A 19,473-nucleotide genomic window follows, 5' to 3' on the forward strand; every position below is an offset into this window, starting at 1 on the left:
AAAGTTTTGCGTAACTTAAAAAAAACGACGTGTTATAACCAAAACTATTATGTTTATTGCTTTTCTCTCCTGCCTGCCTGCTTTGTTCTGCAATAATTGTCCGTCTCCTTCAGCTACTTGCTCCAAAAGCGTCTCTTTAGGAACAAGGAAGATCGAGGAGGCCTGAGGATCGAATCGAATTACGAGAATATCAGTTCAGTCTCTATAGATACTCTACATTTGAAAATATCTTCGACAAATCAAAATAAGCGAACGTGATTATTCTCAGCAATCTGCACAAGATTTGTCACGTTGTTATTCGCCAGCATAAAATTTGCAACTGTGTGATTTGCAATAGATGTAATTCTCACATAAATAATGTTATTGTTTATGCGATTGTTGCAACAAATCGGTCGCATGTGCGAACGGCAGATCAAAGGGTGCATGCAAGTGTGGCAATAATTAAGTTTTCTTTTTTCTTACTACAGTTTTACGGCCAAAACATGTACATCAGTATCCCTTCTCAGGACTTTGGTAACTTGACATGAATAACTTATCTTACCGATAGTGCACAAAGTTTTTAATAGGCAAAACGGCCAACAAAGTCCGAACTCTATATTTTCCAAGTAACCAGTTGAAAAAAAGTTTGACGCGCCTAAGAAAGCTCGACTAATTAATAAAATTAAAATAGACGACTCAGTGACTATTATGAATAAGCTCGTCGAAATAAGACGAGTGTGATGCGCAAGCGGCGCCATGACCACGTCGCGACGGTGTGTCACAGCTTTCTATTCCCACTGTGATGTGACGAATACGACGACGTATAGCCCCTTCGCTGAGATTACATCAGGGACTAACTTGATTCAATAAAAAAATTAAGATACGGTCAGATTAGATGTGCCACTTGACTAAAAGTGTGATCGTGATCATGTCAGCTGGGCTAAAATGGTCGCTTTGAAGAATCATGATATGAATCATAATATGATTCATTTTTCTAAAATCGCAAAATGCAACTCTGCTTGCAATTCATTTCTGTATTTTGTACTGATTTGACATTTGTCAGTTTTGACAATTCATTTGCCGAATTGATTGAGAGGAATTGCTAAATGTGACCATTTTAGCCCCGCAGAACTCACAAGTCATACAAGTATTTCTAGATGATGCTCCCAAAATTCGTTTTTCGCGCGGTAACTGTACATTTTTCCAGGATAGAAAGTACCCTTATAGTCATTTCCCGGGACTTTTAAGTAGCCCCATACCTTTCAGCAAAATCGGTTCAGCGGCTTAGTGAATAGTTTTTATAATATTTAGTTTTTATAATAAACGGGGGGACACACATTTTACCAATTTGGAAGATTCTCTCTCGCAAACTATTCAGATTAGAAAAAAATGATATTAGAAACCTCAATATAATTTTTCAAGACCTATCCATAGATACCCCACACGCATAGCTTAGATGAAAAAAAAATTGTTTCAGCTGTACCTATGGGGACCCCTAAAATATTTAATAATTTTTCCATTTTTGTATCAAAGTCTTAATGCGGTTCACAGACTACATTATCTACTTACCAAGTTTCAATAGTATAGCTCTTATAGTTTCGGAGAAAAGTGGCTGTGACATACGGACGGACAGACAGACAGACATGACGAATCTATAAGGGTTCCGTTTTTTGCCATTTGACTACGGAACCCTAAAAAGTGATGATACTACGATGTTGCCACTTTTTAATTTCTTCGCTTTTATGCCCGAATATACAGATAGACGTGGGACCTATTATCTTTCGCATTGCATCGCACTTCTATATTAAATAAATCTATTGTTTAATACAGACGTGCGATCATAAACAAACATAAGAAGAAGATAAAATGCAAAGTAGCTGAGAAGTGACAGATTTGTATTTTTTTTTTCGCCAAAATTATTAAAGGAGAAATAACGATGTAGCAACGTCGCATACTGATGTAAACATGGGGCTTAAACCATTTCTGGTTTTTGACATTACAAGGATTCTCGTCTCTTCTGAATTCGCCAGAGTTATTGGACCAACTTTATATACCTCAAATAAGCGTTAAAAATAAAAATATATGCAAACCAATTGACAGAATAAAAAATAACTTAAAACCTTTAAAGGGCAATCAAAATTATTTTGGTCGTAAAAATAAAAATCAAAAACAGTTAGTCCTTATGATTCACATCGCCGTTTTTGTGGAACCACCCACTCGATGCACACAAAGACAAAATTCAACAAAAGCCCACAATTAATTGTCTTGGTTACAAAGCCTTAAGATAAGAACGGTACGGTTGCAATAATAAACAATTACTCATCCTAGCTGTACCACAGATTAAAATTACTTAGGAGCTCTACATTTTCAGGTAACTAAAATATGTTGCTTGCAAAAATTTAACTTGCATATTTTTTTTTCTTTTCGATTTTTTACTTTATTTATTTTATTGATTTATAATATAATATTATAAATCAATATTCAATAGGCATTTATTAATGTTAGTATTGTTGTAGAGTAAGACATTTTTGTCATAATGATAAAAAAATCTCCTATGTTTTTAGTCCACGCTAAATCTTCGGTGTTTTTTAAGTAATTTCGGTAAAGTGCAATCTTAGGATAACTTTTTTTTTAAATTGATACATACTAGATAATATTAAAACCCTACAAGGACCCTACACTACACGGTATACGTAACAATTTCATGTAGAGTTCCCAGAAAAAGATTTTTTAAAAATATAATATTATGTTATATGTTGCACTTTATCGGTTTTTGAAATTAGTCATAACTTTATTATTACATATTTCGTGGAAATTATGACTGTTTTCAATTATGGAACATTTTAGATAATCTACAAGTTATAACACTTATGAAAATGTCCTAAAATTGACGTCAAATATATTCATAAGTGTAAATAAAACGTCTGTATATTTTACATAAATTACACTTATTGATAAGCCAAGAATGTCGATAATTGAGTTTGTGAAAAGCAATATCAATTTAGATTTTATCAATCAATTAGATAACATATTATTTTATTGTTACAACGTAACTCTTGAAGTGACACACGAGAATGCTGTGTGTACAGTATTACTCTATCTATCGAGCTCTACCATGATAATAAACGTATTATTTAACAAAGAATACGAACATGTTCTCTACATAAAACTTTGCATTGCGCGTATTTACTATCGATATAGTTATACTGTGGAGCATAACGTCGTCTCTTTTCCTCCTATACATTCATTACGTCGACGAAAAGAGACGGACGGCGAAGCGGAGGGACGCGCCGGCAAAATGTTAAAAGCAACAGTAGAGCCGACCGAAATTCAGTATGGAAACGGAATTGCGTAGAGCACGGTGTGTTAACTTCGAAAGTAACTCGCGTCTGTAAAATGTGATTAGTTTACAGTGTTGATACATAATTATTTGACACTTGTCACTCGTAAAAACACGTTTCTCAGACGCGACCAGACAACGCGACGGCTGTGACGTGGAAGGTCAAGGATTGTCGAAATACAACCGAAAAATACTTTCCTCTCGGTTATATGACAAGTTATTATCGACTTAGTTTATTGCTACACGTGATTGACGAAAATTCTCGAAGCGTTTACGCCGATGCAAAGTGTTGTGTGAATCGAGTGGTCCAACCAAATTATGGTGGTAAATAAAGTTGATAACATGGCATATTCCGCTTACACAGGAAAACCGAAAATATTCTTCCCCAAGAAGGTAAGATTGAATTTTATGTTTGTGTCTTATGAGCAACGCATTAAAAACTTATTTACAATCAAACAAACGTGTTACATCAATGCTCTTTTACAATTTTTAGTTTTTACGATTGGAATTTGGATGTCAATTCACATAAAAACTTGAATATCAAGTAAAATAAGTAAATCTATACCAGACAACGTCTGCCATAGAAGGTAAAAATAATGATATGTGGTAACCTCGAACCGACCAAATACGTACGAAACTAATTAATATACTGGTCGCTACAGTATTTATTTGTCTATTTCTGTGAATTAATTATGTGAAGTTATCTATTTTTTACCGATTTTAGCACTGTGTAACTCTACATAATATAGAGTCGTTAAAAAAGGTTAGGATCAAAAGTTTTTGTAAGTTGAGAGACGCCCACATTGACGTATAGAATCGTATATTAACGAATATTTTATATGTATGTGTACAGTGTACAGTACAATACTGTACAATAAATTGGATAATATCAACATTATAAAAAATTTACTCTCACTTATCATAAATTAATTATTATAACAGCTAAAAATTTCAAGTTACTATGTAGGTCATACAGTACGAATTAATAATAATATAATATTATAATATTATATATCATATTTTATTATTATGTGTTTATCCTTAACCGATAATTAATACAACCAATCCTAATAACCACAAACAGAACAATTCAACCTGTATTAATCCAACCAAAACACAACTAACAATCATAATGGGTAAAAGATGCCGCAATATAGTCTAGTCGTTTGCAACTAAAATGTCAATTTTAGTTGCAAACGACTAGGTTCAAAGTTTTCAATTTTGCTTAACCTTCACATACTATAAAAAAAGTAAACTTTTACCCGAGAAAGGGTAAAAAACTTTAAAGTCATTTTCAGCTGTAAAAACACATGGCGTGCCTTAACACCTTTACTCGGACAGAAAAATGTAGAGTCATTTTTAGCTGCAAAAACATACGGCGTACCTTAACACCCCGGTTTTTCTTTGAAAAATCTATACTTAAGCCAAATAACTACAACACTTTTACTCGGACAAGAAAAATGGCTCTATCATTTTCAGCTGCAAACGCCGCGCCTACTCCGGGTTTTTATTGTTTACTTCATGATTCAGTTACACGTCGGCCCACATCGCCGACCCAGTAATGCAACCTTGGTTAATTCAGAGAAAAGTTATTCGGCTTCAGCTAAACATGCTAATTAATGGTAAAGCGGACTGGATTGTTACATGTAGAGTTCGTTGTTTTATTCGAGGTTATGTAAAGAGGCTAAAGCTTTACTCTTGTTTTGTGTATCGCACCTTTACATTTTTTATAACTATCATTTTAATTGTTTTTTTTTTCTATCTCATACCTTTTCAAAGAAATCGACAAAGTATAATAATAATATCTTGCTGTTTATTTATTTGTATTCATGCTCTTTTTAATTCAAAGCACACAACCACAATAGACATAACTACCAGTAGTTCGACTGCAAAGAGACGGACAGGTTTCAATATCTGTCAAATTCGTCGGGTTTCACTAGGATTATGAACGGAATGTGCCTCGCGCTGGCTGATATAATTTATTTTTAAATATTAAAAATAAAGATTTCAAAATTGGATTCTGACAATTTTAATCGCATGTGCCAAAACACAAACAACAATACGACCAAAGAGGAACACGTTCAGCGAATATGTCATAGTTTTAAATTCGTAGGTAACAATTTAACAACCCTAGCAACGATTTTCGTCATAATACGTCAAATTTAAAAATTTCAACATCAGTTCTAAGTCGGCATACTCTATAATTCTGTCTACTCTGACACAACCGTCCGTGAAGTTGACACCAAATATAGAGTTTCAAAAATATTTTTTGGAAAATAAATGAGCTGTCAGAGATAAGCGCGAATTGGCTCTAAAGCAATTTATAAATATAAAGATAATCTAGTGTCCTAAAAAACGTAAACATACGTTAGTATGTCGTTATAAGACATTAATATGCAACGCCCGTGCATATAATGGGGCTCACAAGGTCCCCCTGACCTAAATTCGGTATAAAATGCACAATAAACCTAAATACGTCTGCTTTAAGTCGATTTTTATGACACAGGTTAAAGGGTAGGCCGGATCTTCGTCTCGCGAAATTCGTAGCACCACTAATTTGGTCCTTTACTTCGTTACAATAAAAGAGGTTTTCCTTTGAACCATCCGCTTTTGATATGGCCGCGTCCAGATAAGATATCGCTGCAAACTCCTTCGTAATATTCAAACAGGATACAAATTGAAAGGAAAATGTTTTGAAATTAATTTGGACGTCATCACAAGGTTATTATAGAAATAATTATAGTAATTCTGCAGCTAAGATTCACTAGACTAATGAGGAATAAGGATTTGGATAAAAAAAAAATGTAGAGTCATCCAGCGACTCTACATCACGAGTCACACAACAGTATATCTGTTATCTGTATTATGTATATAATATAATAATAATATCTATGGACGCTTCACACCACGTCAGTCTGGCCCCGTGGTAATTACCTGAAGGACTTGTGTTACGGGTACCAGACAACTGAAATATATTTAATACTTTTATACTATACATACATATATTTAAGATTTTTATTATATGATACACATATTTAATACACATCCATGACACAGGAACTTTGAAAACTTTTTGTTCCGTCGGCGGGATACGAACCCGCGACTCCCGGCTTGAGCTACCAACAGCCCACCAACTGAGCCACAGAGGTCGTCATAATATGTATATGCCATATACGTTTTATCTTCCAAGATATAGTATCTTCTAGGAAACTATCAATATGTTTATTGCTTATGAATAAACGAGTTGCGATAAGCACTCTGAATGATGTAGGCGACGTTTACAATGCTTAAAGTTAATGAAGATGAATGCTTAAGTCTAGATTTGGGTCAGGGTTAGACAGAAATAAAGAGTCCAATTTAACGAGATATATAAATAAAATAATTTGTTTAGCATAATCTAATTGAGACAATAAAATCGTCGCGTGCTCTACTAATTTTATTGGTCTTAGACAGAGTTCGCTATTCTGGATTATTACTTTTTTACAGCTGTACATGTTGTTTTTTAATCTCTTAAGGAATTATACTTATTATGGTATAAATGGTATAATCTACGAAAAGCAATAGGTACTTTGCTATAATATATTTAATAGACCAAAAGATAGAGTTAGCCTTTATTGTTTTACAAAAGGCGAGTCGTATAGTTTTTCATATTTTCAAAACTACACTTTAAAGTAAGTGAGCGTTTGTGTTTTGTTTAAGAATACCAGAACTAAGCCCAGTAGGGTTTAGTTACTCTATTAGAAATCCACTAAAGTTAACCACGTTTGCTTTTAATTCTTTTGTTATCCACAGCGCTAAAAGTACACAAACATGAAAAAACTCTATTGTATGATAAAATAATAGGTATTATAACAATAATAACCATAAAACAACCGTTATTTGTTAACAAGCAATTCTCGTACTTTCTAAATAAGGACGTACAGACTTTGTCCTGCAGTAGCGACGAATATGGTCACCTCTGCCCACTACAGTTCTTCTATATTTTACCTCTGATTGCAACTTTATTCCAACCGTATAAGGATTATTATTCTTCTGAAAATGTCGGCAAAAGTATAGCCGATGAATAAAGATTACGCTGTACAGCATCCTGGTTCGTATCACTGATGTATCAAAGATGGAATTATGACAGCAGATAAGATACCTGTATGGAACAAATGGTAAATCTAAAAGCAACAAATAATATTGTTTACGGTTAATTATACGCATTATTTCTTTAATCCATTACAATGAACTAATATGAAGGAAGGATAGTCAATTAATATTTTTTAGATACATAATTCTTGACGCAACCAATGCATGAATTTTGATTCGGTGGTCTAAATTTTGATAAACGTTTAACCTTTTTTAAAAACGATAAAAAAGTGAACGCAGATTCATAATAAATAATCATTATTAATTTTATCATGTTGGTAAATATTATATTTCCAACATATAAATCTCACTATCGATAAATTATCTTCTAAGTTGTCTTAAGCAATTTATAATTTCGAGCTTATCAAGATATCCCACGCATACAACAAATTAAGAACCTTAATTAAAGGCGTTAGTCATTTATAAATTTTAAATTAACAAGACGTATCAAGTTAAAATTAGCATTTCGTCGAAGATTTTAAGTTTTTAAGGACTTTTAAAAGTAGACAGTAGATTCTCTTAGAGTGTAGATACTGATTCTTATTTCTTACAAAAAGCTTTGCAAAAATTGTGACATTTGAAGCAATTGAACGTGCAGGCTAGGCCAACGCTAAAACTTTTAGCGTTGACATAGCCCGCACCTCCAATTGCATTTCTAAAGTTCAAACCATTTAATGTTACTCTTAAGAGGAGTTCACACCGCCGTTTTTCCATACAAACGTTGTCCCCTGTTTCCTCCCTGGATAATGCCGGTAGAGTTATGATTTTTTTCTATGATATTTATGGCCACTATTAGCATATCCCTATGTTTTCTTTTTTTTAATAATTTTATTATTAAAAAAGATAAGGACGTCGAAAAACCCAAAAAAATGGCCAGATTTTCCTCTGTGTTCAAACACCCAGAAAATAAAACTGGCTAAAATATACAAAAAAAAGTAAAACATAGGAACACAGATCAAGCCTTGCTTTAATTCTTAATGAAAAAATTACTTAAATCGGTTAAGTTTTGGAGAAGGAATCAGCGGACAACGTATCGAAGATTTTCTGTTCTTTTATTAGAACTTTTGTCGTGTTGTCTCTATTGCGCTCTGCGGTGGGAGACTTGAGATAGGTGAGACAGCAATACATTTTCAAATACCTATTTTCAATTTCTCTCACTCTTCGTCTTAGCCTAAAAGTAACATTAAATGTTTTGAACTTTAAAAATTTGTACGTAATGAATGTCAATGATCATAACCATTAACAAGGATACATAACCAGTGGTGCAATGTTAATGGTTGCAGTAATTGGTTGTTCCGGTGCCGGTTGCATTCCCGACTCGCCCACCAAACTTATTGCTATGAGATAGAGTTCAAAATCGTTGCAACCATATTATACACATCGTTCAGAAATGCCCGCAAAAAGTGGGGAATGCCGTCAGGAATCCCCATCCCCATCTTCCTGCGATACCACATTCCAGCACACCAATATGTATGCTAATGAAAAATCGAGTTCTTATTTTAAATACTCTGCGTATATTTTTGTTTCTTTTTCGACGATGACTAAGTATATCTACGAAATCGTTAATGGCAGTAGACATTAGTAATTACTGTAGAACCAAACGAAATAAATAATTACATTATGACGGAAGAATTGCCTAATAAATATGTGTATTTTCGAAATGGCTGCAACTGCGTTTACACCGTGACAACGCACTAAATCAAGGTAATTAAAAAAAAATGACTAGTTCACCGCAACTTTATACGTGCAAAATATCCCACAGACATGGGCGCCGGCAGAAATAATTTCCAAGGGGTGCAGATTTTAGTTTTCTTTCTTTTCTTTTCGTTTTACTTTTTACGAGCAACTGTCTATTTACGTCAACTGAATACATTTGGTGCTGAAACATTACGAACTATCCTTGTACGGCATGGTAATAGGGTTGCAAAATATGCTTTTTATTTCAATAATTCCTGTTGATCCCGAGATTCCCAAGGCACCCCCCTGCCGGCGCCTATGCCCACAGAATCCGTGCCTTTATCTGCGATAAAAAGTAGTCTACTCTATATCCTTCCCCGTGTTTTACTATAATTTATCTGTACCTTTAATCGCAATTCTCTTTCAATGTAAGTAAATATATATAATATTTTCTTCTTATTTGAGAAATAAATAATTTTAGACCGCACAACTCAAACTTGCCTTATTAATTTTGATCAATTGAATATGGCAATGAAATAATTTACCAGTACGTACCCATCCTATGATTTCAACTAATATTATTTTTCATTTATATATTGTGACTCGTGAGCTCACGATATGTAGCTGCCAAACCGCGAAGCCAGACATTCAGAATTTTATGGAGTTACAAAGATGTAACTCGTAAGTGTGGTGATAAGAGCATTATTGATCCAACACTTTCCTCGAAGGAAGCTCGGTGGGCGCCGAAAATAGCATATCCGCCAAGCTGTCTAAGTAGGAAGTCCACTCGCAGCTCGGTTTCCGTCCGCCTACAGTCGCGACGCTTAACCACTTTTATATAACACTTATGTGTGGCCACGAACGACGCGTGAACTTTATAGCCATGAATACGGCCACGGCGGAAAGCGGTTGGTGTAGTTATAGCGGGTCGGCAATTGCTAATTAATATTTGAAATCTGAACTGAGTGGTTTAGATAGTCTGCTTTAAACTTAATCCATGGTTATCATAATATCACTTTCGTTCTTCGTTAAAAAGAAACATGATATTTTAAAACAGAATTAGAATAAACCAGATGGCCGCAAAATATGGACCCTTTTTAATTAAAAGCCTTTTCGTAATAAAAACAAGGACTGTGATGGACAATCCATCTCATAACCGAAGTCGCACTTCGCAGTTACAAGGAATGAAAGCCTTAACCGCAAACCTACTTTATATAATTTACTCTTTTACGAAAGTCTATTTTAGCAAGCCTTCCTTGGTACTGGAATAAATAGCTATCGGATCGCTACCGCCACTGATGCCGCCGCCTCCGCTTTCGCTATCTCCACCGCTACCTCCGTCGCTACCGCCGCCGCGCCGCTCATGGCCCACGGCGGCTGCACCGAGCCCACGCGCCGTCTTAAGCTGAATTAAATTGCTCGCACTAAAACCAAATTATTGGCCGGCTGTTGTTTAAGTCGCATTAACTCCCACTCATCTTCCAATCACGGTTATGTTTCTTCGTCTAAGTATCATTAGCTTAAACCTCGGCCGTCTGACGCGCGATTTCCTCCGCAATCTCCGAGATAAACGTTTATCTCGAATATGTAAGGAAGGTATTATGTTGTGCAATCCTTGTGATTGAATGCACACTTAAACGGTACTCAAATTACAACTAAAATGCTGTCCAAAGGAACAATCCAGAGAAACTGGCATATCGAAGGGTTTCTTACCAAAGTTTTAGAATTAGGATAATAGGAAGGATTCCAACAAGCAAAAGCAGCATGGCATTTAAATTGGTAGTGGAATTTAAATTAAATTCTAGTAGCTACTCATATACAATGTGTCCCGACACCGGTGTCCGATCCTTTAATGTCGTGATCTATGGCATATTTTATCGACAAATTGGGCCTCAATTTTTTTTCTCTATCATGGTTGTAAAATGGCAGCCATTTTAGTTTTTCTCGGGTTTTCACACTAATCTGACCAGAACTGCTCTTGTAAATATTCACAGTAATAATATACACTTTTCATGCACTTTTTCCACTTTTATTAATAACAATTATGTTTTACACGACCGGTTTCGATAAAATCATCATCAGTCACACCTGATGATGATTTTATCGAAACCGGTCGTGTAAAACATAATTGTTATTAATAAAAGTGGAAAAAGTGCATGAAAAGTGTATATTATTACTGTGAAACATGAATTTCCACCAAGAAGTTACGGTACATTCAATATCATATATACTTGTAAATATTGTATGAAAATAAAAAAGGTCTTATTTGATAGCTAAATTTGTGGACTACGCTTACACAGGCAATATGTTATAAATTTCGTGGAATTAAACATAGAAAAACCCAAGTTTAAGAAAAGAAAATGTGTATTTTTTATTAATGGCTTTTTGTAAAAAATCTAACAAATTAAACTGGTTCCATTTTATTTTTAAAAGATAGAGGAAGTTTTCATCTTCTAAAATTCTTTTACTTCAATGCTCTAAGTCAGATAGGTTAAATGTTATAACGATTTTGTTCCAGTTCTAAGAGTAGTCCACAAATTCAGCTATCAAATGAGACCTTTTTTATCTTCATAGGATATTTACATGTGAAGTACTGGTCAGATTAGAGTGAAAGCCCGAGAAAAATTAAAATGGCTGCCATTTTACAACCGTGAGAGAGAGAAAATTTTTTAGAGCCAATTTGTCGATAAAATATGCCATAGATTATGACATTAAAGGATCGGACACCGGTGTCGGGACACATTGTATATACTAAGTTTATATTTACATCGAAATATAGTAGAAATGGTATACAAATGAAAAAAACAATAATGCCTCAATAAAAACAGTATTATAATGGAATGCAACACTCCAGCACTATAAAAATAATAATTTGCACAGTATATTGGCAAATATTGAACATTACTGGGCAAATGAAACCTACGCTAGAAAATTCTCTTCATGGCATTTATGTCTTGATTAACCAAAACAAAACATTTGTAAGGGATTTTTATTGATATTGCATCGTTAGGAAAAATCCTTGATCTAACTTGTTACAATATTAAATCGATACTGTGTATGACGTTGTAAAATTGTAATGGCGCCTCTACAAGATGGCCCATCAAATGGCGGTGTGGCGCCTCTATAAGATGGCCCAGCGCTGGCCCATCAAATGGCGCATGCAGTGGCTATAGCTAGGGAATGCAATCCTGCAAGATAATTTCAATCCCGGTTTTTGTGGGATTGAACCATCACAATCAATTAACAATTGGATAGTAGTCTGTAATGATAGTTGTAAGAATGTTTAATAAATAAATTAAAAAATCCCGATGGATAAGAAATCTATTCTTGTCTGTCAAGCGACTTTTGCAACGTAGGACACACACAATCTCACAAATAAATTTTAAATGTGCACGTATAAAGAGCGTGAAGATTTTTTATTGAAATAAATGTTTTTCAGAAATGGGCAATGATTAATATTTAATTTAGTGATGGGTGGTAAAATTATACTAAAATATTGCAAGACTATTAAATTAATAAATAATTAAAACATTGAATGTTTAAATGAAATAAACAGTCTCAGTTCTTATTTGATCACAACATTTTAGTTAGATTTTGGCATTATTATTATGTTAAATTTTTTTACATCACTATATTAAAATTCAAAAACAATGAGGACGTAATCTCAAAAGTATTATAAATTTTATACCGAGTTTATTTTAATACTACCTAGTATTTGTATTTGAGTAACGACAAACAATAGTTCTAGCCTTGAGTTTATCAGGAGTTATCTCAATATTCTAGGTATCGGTATTTTCTCACGTATATTATGTTTTTATACTGAATACTTGTTACTTAGTACAAAGAATTCAACATTCTTGATATCTCAATATTGTTTCGAAAAATCTAGAATACTTTGTGTAGCATAATCAAAGTGTTTAGCATTTTTTATAGTGCACACAAAAGAGAAAACTTTTATTTTTGAGGCACCTATATTTTAAAAAAATCTCATGTTTCGTTCAAATTAAGGTACCTATACATACATATAATAATATATTTTGTGCGAATGTTAGCAATTAATTGTTTATACTAAAAGCATTGGCTTTACTTTATCTACAAAAAATCAGTCTTCTAGTCAAGGGGTACTTATAGTAACCCTAGTAGTAACTAACATCGTTGTCTTCGGAGGAAATCCTTAGCCTGAGTAATAAGTCGTAGAGATTTGGGGAGAATCGATTTAGGATATGGTAAGTAATAAAAGATAATTTTAAGATTTAATATATAAGAATAATGAAGCCAATAGGATCGGGGTTATAACCCCAAGCCACAGTAAAGTACAAGTAGAATACCTACTTGATACCCCACTTAAAGTATGTTTGCAAAGCTTAGCGGCTTGCAATACAAAAAGAAAGGTAAACGAACTGTGAGTCAACATAATATGGTTCCGATGAATCATTATTCTTAGGACGCAATTTCATTTTTCACAGGTAACAAAGATGCATAAAATTATGGACTTTAGTTAGGATATGCCTAGAGCATCACATTTCGTGTTTTTCCTTTGGTTCTAGCTAGTTTTAGTAACTTTCATCAAAACTTTCGTGCCGAATCAAAATCGCGTCCAACTTTAATCATATTACTTTGATAAAGATGCCGTACTCAATGTGGAAATTTGAAGTGTAATAATTAAATTCATAAGTACAATTAATCACACAATAATGTGTGCGTCAGTAAAAGCAGCCTCAAATGTTTACAGCCATGAACTAAACCATAACTCTTATTTGTCCTCTCAAAGCCAAACCAAATACCAATACTATAACAAATAAAACTGAAGAATACCACTTTTTACAATGGAAATTATATTATATTCAATGTTTATTTAAACTTCATTATATTGAGTCAAATCTTATTTTTTTTTATTACAGGTACGTTCAGAAGAGTCTCTGAACTCGTCGGAAAAGCCAACCAAAATATCGCGATGGGTATGTTCAATTCTGTATAGGTGGTGGGTAGGTTAACGTTTTGTAGAGCTGGGAACTACGTATAATAAAAACTAAGGGAGAGCCATGCTTCGGCACGAATGGGCCGGCTCGACCGGATAAATACCACGTTCTCACAGAAAACCGGCGGGAAACAGCGCTTGCGCTGTGTTTCGCCGAGTGAGTGAGTTTACCGGAGGCCCAATCCCCTAACCCCTACCCTATTTCCTTCCCTTCCCTCAACTATTCCCTTCCCTTCCCTACCCCCCCCCCCCCCCCCCCCCCCATTACCCTATTCCCTCTTAAAAGGCCGGCAACGCACTTGCAGCTCTTCTGATGCTGCGAGTGTCCATGGGCGACGGAAGTTGCTTTCCATCAGGTGACCCGTTTGCTCGTTTGCCCCCTTATTTCATTAAAAAAAAAAACGCAACTCTCATACTTCAACCGTTTTAAATTTGGTTACTTTTCGAACACTAAAATATGGCAATTGGCAATAGCAACGAAACTCTCACTCTTTACGAAATAAAGCCGTTGACATTTATTGTCACTTCACTATTTACACAAAATTGTGTACCGTATACATGCATAAAGTATGCATGTATTCGGGTCACATTTTGTAGACTCGTGGACAAATTTTTTGACACTTACTCTTCCTTAGTTTTTATTATTCGTAGGCTGGGAAGTGGGAACCATAATGTTTATGTTATACAATATGAGATGACGCCCTCAACTCTGTTGCGCCGATGTTCGAATAACGCGCGGGAACCGGACATTTTTCCGGGATAAAAAGTATTCCATGTCTTAAAGTATCAAAGTTTAGCGGTTTGGACGTACAGAAGTAACAGATAGATAGACACACATTCGCATTTGTAACATTAGTATGGAATTACTATATCATCCCTTCCCAACCCTCCCCTACCCTAGTACCCTATTTCCTTTTAAAAGGCCGGCAACGCACCTGCAGCTCTTCTGATGCTGCGAGTGTCCATTGGCGACGGAAGTTGCTTTCCATCAGGTGAACCGCTTGCTCGTTTGCCCAGTGGCGGATTTACCAATAGGCTAAGTAGGCTGGAGCCTAGGGCGGCAGATTTAGAGGGGCGGCAAATTTAGCCCCATTTTTTATCTTACAGAAATAAAAAATCCCACCAAAAACATTTCTTGTAAAATATTGCCGAGACGACCACATAAGGTTTACGGTTTACCCTGTAAAAAAGATATAAGATCTCAATATGTAGACTGTAGAGCCAAGCTTCTGAATCTACACGGCCTAACTCTACAGTCTACTAAACCTTACTTAAAGAAATTCTGCATACCAGTAGATATTTATGGCTTCGCCGTTTCGCTACGGCACAGGGCGAAACCTTGTGTGGTCGTCTCAGCAAATATTTTCAAAAAATGTTTTTGGTGGGATTTTATGATTGTGAACTAAACTAACGTTGAATTATGATATTAATATATGTTATAGGGAATATATATTATGATTGTGAACTAAACTAACGTTGAATTTCAAGGGTCAGTTTTAGGGGCGGCAAAAATAGAATAGCCTACAGGCCCCTTATTTCATAAAAAAAAATCATAAAGGTTTGCAAATCGAAATATTTGAGCCCAAAAATTTTAACTAAACATTTGAATTTTGAACAGTAATGGCGGACTGTGTTTCAGCTCTCGAACAATGTGTTTGCACTTTACATGTAAATGATTTGCCGCGCCGAACGTCTATTGTTTGACACACATTATGTAAATAAAGCAAATTGGAATTCCCAACTACTCTCAAAAGTCTATTGCTATTAGTAGTAGGTACTCAGTGTTAACAACAGAGGAAAATTCGGTTAAGGAAGTTAAACTTACAAGTAGATGAAGTTACTACATAAATCCACTTTGTATGTCAGGAAAACTTTGAACTTCTTCCTTAATTTAATTTTTGGAATATAATCAATATTCCAAAAATTAAATGTGATACGTCACCATCATAAGACTAGCTATATTTCTTGATATTCGAAATAATGATTATACATAAGAAGCAGAGATAACTTTATAGTTCCTAAGTATCATGTTTCATTAAAAAATCTTGATATGTCGTTTCTCATCCCGGTCACACTGTCAAAACTTTAATAATTTAGCTTGAATATCTTCTGCTTTATTATAATGATCATCATCATCATCATCTAAATGGTCACTCTTATCTACAAGTCGTCAAGAAACTGAACAACAAGAAATAGAAAAGGCTTAAACGACAAAATAGTTTTTGTCGCGTTATTTAAAAACCACAAATATATTTCATATAAGCTATGGGCAAATTATAGTGTATGCTTGAACTGATCTTTGTAAAAAGTTTGGAAGCTTAAATCACTCACCTCTGTTGGCAAAAATAGAATCCCTGTTTTTATAGAGGTCTTTTTGATCAATAATTATTCTGTGTTATAAAAGTTGACCAATCGTGTTATGCTATGGGTAATTCAAAGATAAAGACATGATGAATACTGACAATGAACTTTAATTTCTTAGCTTTAGTCATTGTTGAGAAAAATCGTTATCGCTGCAGCCAAATTAACAAGGGGTCACCTTAATGGCGATTTTTATGCATGTATATTTTTTATTTATTTATTTATATCAGGCTACATAGGCCCATACAATATATACCTTAATGACTAACATATATTTTGTCCGCATAAGCAGACGTGGCTGCATGACACTACTTGTTTGAAGACTTGATATGGCTCTATATTCTATTTCCGTTTCTCCCTTATCCTGTTCTGTTAAGATATTTATATAACTGTTCAATGCTTAGTGTCTTTACCTGGCATATTGAAAAGGCAAAAACACGTGACTTTTCAATATACCAGGCAAAGACAAGTAGGTACTAGGTAGAGCTTGCATAAGGAATTAAAAAACACGTGACTTTTCAATATACCAGGCAAAGACAAGTAGGTACTAGGTAGAGCTTGCATTTATACGCCGTGTAAATATTTTACTTGTAAAAGGGTCAGTCTTTCAACAGTAACAATTAAGACACTGACAACACATCCGCTGGCTAATCACCTCTTCCTCTTACGAACAGACTTAAGTTATCACTCACTCACTTTTCGCGGGATAACTCTTATCTTTTCCGCCCTGATAAGAGATAAGTCCACTTGTAAACAAAATGGCCGACTAGTTTACAAATAGCCTTTTCGTTCTAGAAAATAATAGTCTATAGATTTTGTTTCTTTTAGGCTATGAAGTCTCCCCCGTGTATGCACGATGTGAACGATCGCTGGTAGAGTTGCAGTAGAGTCTACCGTACCCGCAACTCTGCCTTAAGCGGGGAGTGGAGCACCATGGGGTTTTAGTGGGTGGACCCTACTGGGGAGTCTCACATACCCCGGCCGATCGCCTCAATCCGCCAAGGATGCGTAAAGCATTTCCCCATGTAAAACAAAGGCTTTGAAATCTGATAGATGTCTATCAGATTTCAAAGCCTTTGTTATATAGCCTATAAAACCAAAAATCAGTACTTGTTAAAACAAGGAGACCATGTTGGCTGAAATTCACTAACCATGATTGTCAACTATTTTAATTACTTGTAAGATCTGATTTTAAAATGTACATATTATTATCATTTAACCAATATTCAACATGAGTAAATATACCGTTCCTTCTTTACGAAGATCCTGTTTGATAGTGATCCGGCTTACGAAATTTCTAAACCAACTTTATTTAAATTAGGCAATATGTTATTTAATGGAAAAATCATCTATTATGATGATCATAATTTATGTATTCTATTGAGTCATTTCTAAAAGGGAGTTTTTTAGACATAAAAGAGTAATCAGAATATTTAACAAAATTCAGTCTAAATGTTTTTAAATGGCGAGCATTAAAATTATGTTAAATTATTATAATCACAATAGCCCATTTCTCCTAAACTAAGCTAAGCTCTCAAGTGACAGCTTTTTCTTAGAATTTCAATTTCTGATTCATATCCCTAGTTGGATGTTCTGTATTACTAACACGGTTTATAACGATTTCAATAAATCCTACAAAAATATAAATAATTCCAACATCAATAATCAATATGCATGAATTTCCCATATGGCACAGATAAATAATTATGAACGCAATAAAATCAGTCTGACTAAAGGTGACTTCATGAGATAAAACTTTATATTTATATTTTAGAATTTTATTGAAAAAAAAGCTATAGTGAGTCATGGTTTTGGACTAAACAGGTCCTATGGAATGCCAGCAAAACAGCATGAAGCAAAAAACAATGATGAATTCAATACGAGATGCTTTAGTGATAACAACTAATTATGAACTTTCAGTCCAAAATATTGTCTTTGCTAATGTGCATTTTTAAATTGGGGCTAATAACCCCAAACAATATGCTCATTTTTACCTCGAAGAAACCCCGCGAAGCCTAATGGAAGAAATCTTATAAGTTCCAGTGCTCATGAAAAATACGCGCGTAAAAATTAATGCTTTGTATTTTCTTAGACGCCGTCGCGACGCCCTTCTTTCTTTTGACACCTTTCCTCCCACTAAGATTTGGTGAGATTCGGATTAACCCTAAATGCCTTTAGCAATGCAGTTATTTAAGAACTAATACTTCAACATGTCTAGAATCTAGATATTTCCAAATTAAAAACTGTCACTTAATTGAATTCGTCAATGAGGGTTTTTCACGTATGGAATATTAAGGTTGTGGCTTAGTTCTGCGAGTTATTTTAGGATTACTTTACTATTACTACATTGGTATTTGCAGGTCAATACGTCACATATTGAGTTCGTCAAGGAGGAAAATAGTCACATATTGAATTAAGGCTGTGAAAGTCGAGGTGGGCCGATGACTCACGCGCAGGTACCGTCTCCGTGTGATAACGCGCACGTGAGCCGGGAACCATGAATCATCATTGTATTGCTATTACGCAAACAGTTCAAACGGTTAGTCTGTTCGCGTTAAGAGACCAGTGAATCATGTCAATAAAAACACGAATGTCAAAGGCAAACCTAATTATTGGCAATCTGGAATTAATACAGGCAATGTTTTACTTTTGACAATCACAATCATAATATTAATACGCGAACGAAAAACTTTGTAACCCTTTTTACGGAAAAATGGGGAAACGTAGGTGCATGAAATTTTGCACAGTTATAGTTTATATGGTGAAGGAGTGCATCGAACTAATATTATTTTGAAATTATGCTTTTATCATACGTTTTTTTAACAAATAAAACATTACACACACTACAACACACACACATGAGAAATGACAGATTTTTGAGTGACAAGCCTATACATACGAATTATACTCTTTTATTTATGGTTGAAGTCTGTTGACAACAAATTGAAAATGGATTATAGTTTTTTTTTATTGAATCTAGAAGATACTATTAGACAATGCTTACACG

The 19,473-nt window shown here is 34.5% G+C and overlaps 1 protein-coding gene across 5 annotated transcripts in view; it reads left to right on the plus strand.

Moving 5' to 3' along the window:
* The window catches only part of LOC121732130 (NAD(+) hydrolase sarm1), a 97,065-nt gene that overhangs the window by 46,823 nt on the left and 30,769 nt on the right, over positions 1 to 19,473 (plus strand). For 2 of the 5 annotated variants that reach the window (XM_042121938.1, XM_042121939.1), the window contains one exon: positions 14,029 to 14,085. The exons of 1 other annotated variant lie outside the window; for it this stretch is intronic. In XM_042121938.1, the coding sequence (XP_041977872.1) occupies positions 14,029 to 14,085 (57 nt within the window). Of the gene's footprint in view, positions 1 to 3,325; positions 3,713 to 14,028; positions 14,086 to 19,473 lie in introns of those variants that run through there. 2 more of the 5 variants (XM_042121941.1, XM_042121942.1) reach the window with 2 other exon arrangements.

This window comes from Aricia agestis, chromosome 11 (assembly GCF_905147365.1).
Source record: "Aricia agestis chromosome 11, ilAriAges1.1, whole genome shotgun sequence".
Lineage (NCBI taxonomy): Eukaryota > Metazoa > Arthropoda > Insecta > Lepidoptera > Lycaenidae > Aricia > Aricia agestis.